Source organism: Microtus pennsylvanicus, chromosome 4, assembly GCF_037038515.1.
Source record: "Microtus pennsylvanicus isolate mMicPen1 chromosome 4, mMicPen1.hap1, whole genome shotgun sequence".
Classification (NCBI taxonomy): Eukaryota; Metazoa; Chordata; class Mammalia; order Rodentia; family Cricetidae; genus Microtus; species Microtus pennsylvanicus.
In genome coordinates, this window is record NC_134582.1 from 71,116,738 (window position 1) to 71,118,953 (window position 2,216).

General features: G+C 42.9%; 1 protein-coding gene across 1 annotated transcript; it reads left to right on the forward strand.

Moving 5' to 3' along the window:
- Nucleotides 1-366: 366 nt before the first annotated feature.
- Nucleotides 367-885, forward strand: Cetn1 (centrin 1). Its single transcript, XM_075970898.1, has one exon. It carries the CDS (start codon nucleotides 367-369, stop codon nucleotides 883-885), a length of 519 nt encoding a protein of 172 aa, XP_075827013.1.
- Nucleotides 886-2,216: the final 1,331 nt, after the last annotated feature.

Here is a 2,216-nt window from a genome sequence, read left to right on the forward strand (position 1 = left end):
CAGGCTAAGGAAGTTCTTTTAATTAATATGGAAACGGAGCCTAGGACTTTCAAATAAATATACACAAGCTGCTGCAGAAGTGAAAAAAAAAATAGGGGCTCGGAAAGAACTGCATGTTCCGAAGAATTGTAGAGACAATAGCAGCAGCTACAACAAGGTTCTGGACAGCAGGTATCAACTTGTGGAAAGTGAATGACAAACTGAGGAAACTGTGCATCATATAATGTAAATAAGATCTCACTGATGAAGGTGAGGGGTTCTGTGGTCCAGACGGAAGGTGCATAGGGGCTGGCGCAAGCGCAATAGCAGGGGCACCTACCACGTGCCGGTGGCAGGGCGCCGTTAAGGACCCAATCGTGGAGGACTATGGCGTCCAACTTAAGGAAGTCAAACGTGGCCTCCACCAGCTACAAGAGAAGGGTGGGTCCTAAGCCTGAACTCACAGAAGACCAAAAGCAAGAAGTCCGGGAAGCCTTTGACCTCTTTGATTCTGACGGGAGCGGGACCATCGATGTGAAGGAATTGAAGGTGGCCATGAGAGCACTAGGCTTTGAACCCAGGAAGGAAGAGATGAAGAAGATGATTTCGGAAGTAGACAAAGAGGCAACAGGAAAGATCAGCTTCAATGACTTCTTGGCTGTGATGACTCAGAAGATGGCTGAGAAAGATACCAAAGAAGAAATTTTGAAGGCTTTCAGGTTGTTTGATGATGATGAAACCGGGAAAATCTCATTCAAAAACCTCAAGCGTGTGGCCAATGAGCTGGGGGAAAGTCTCACGGACGAGGAGCTGCAGGAAATGATCGATGAAGCTGATCGTGATGGCGATGGAGAAGTGAATGAGGAAGAGTTTCTTAAGATCATGAAAAAGACCAACCTTTATTAAGTGACTAGCTGGGATCCCTACTACCGCTTTTGTGAAAGTAGAACAGTTTTGGTCAGTTCCCTCCTCCTGCCTCATTTGTCTTAGTTGGCTTCTAAGCCTCTAGAGCAATTATAAATTTTAAAGATAATTCTATGTGAGTTCTGTTGTTTAATTCTCAAGAGCAAACCTCTTTAAAGGTGCTCGAAGCTGGAGCCCACTCACAGCCATTCATTAACTGAATACAAGACAGCTTCCTAGGACAAACAGAACTGTGGTTCTCTGGTCACTTATGCGATTTTAAATAACATGCACAGACTGGTGATTCCTTCAAGTCAGTGTTCTAGTATGGTGAGTTAGAGCTCAGGTCACTCCAGCCATTGCTTTTCACTTAAATGGATACTGTTCTGAAGGATAATAATGTGACTACTTAAGAACTATTTAAAAGGGGCTGGGGAGATGGCTCAGCGATTAAGAGCAATGGCTGCTCTTTCTGAGTTTAATTCCCAGCAACCACAAGATGGCTCACAGCCATCCATAATGAGATCTGGTCCCCCTTTCTGCCCTCCAGGCATACATGCAGGCAGAACATTGTATACATAATAAATAAATCTTAAAAAAGAAAAGAAAAACTCTTAAAAAAAGAACTACTTAAATTAAGGGAGGATTATTTATTTAAATTATGAAAAGATACTCCTCAATAAAACCTTGCTGATCCTTCAAAATTTAAAAAAAATAAAAGGGTAGGTTTTCTGAGTGTGGTAACACACAGCTATAATCCCAACACTTGGGAGGTATTAAGCCAGCCTAGGCTACATAGCTCTAGGTCATCTGGAGATTCATAGAGAGAAATCCTGCCTCAAAAACCAGAAGGGTATTGGGGAGATAGCTCACATAGCAAGGTATTTGCTGTGCAAGCTTGGAAACCTGAGTTTGGATCTCAAAAATCCATGTAAAGTTCAGTGCTATCTCCAAAGCTTGGAGATGGAGGAGTAGATTAGGGAGAGATTTCTCTTTAATCCCAGCACTAGGGAGGCAGATACAGAAGGAGCTCTGTGAGTTCAAGGCTAACCTGGTTTATATAATGAGTTTCAGGTCATCCTGGGCTGCATATTGAGAACCTTGTCTCAAAAGAAAAAAGGTGGTGAACACATGTGTACACACATGTAAGCGGGTACCTGCTCACACACATGCACATATCTACACAAACATATCTCACATACACACAAAGCTGGGACTGTAGCTCTGTATTGCATTATTTGTATATAGTCTTCCCTTTGGGAGGTGGTTAACTACAATGGTCACTGTTTCCTAGCTTTACTGCATGCCAGTGAGACTTCCTTACCTATTGAGGG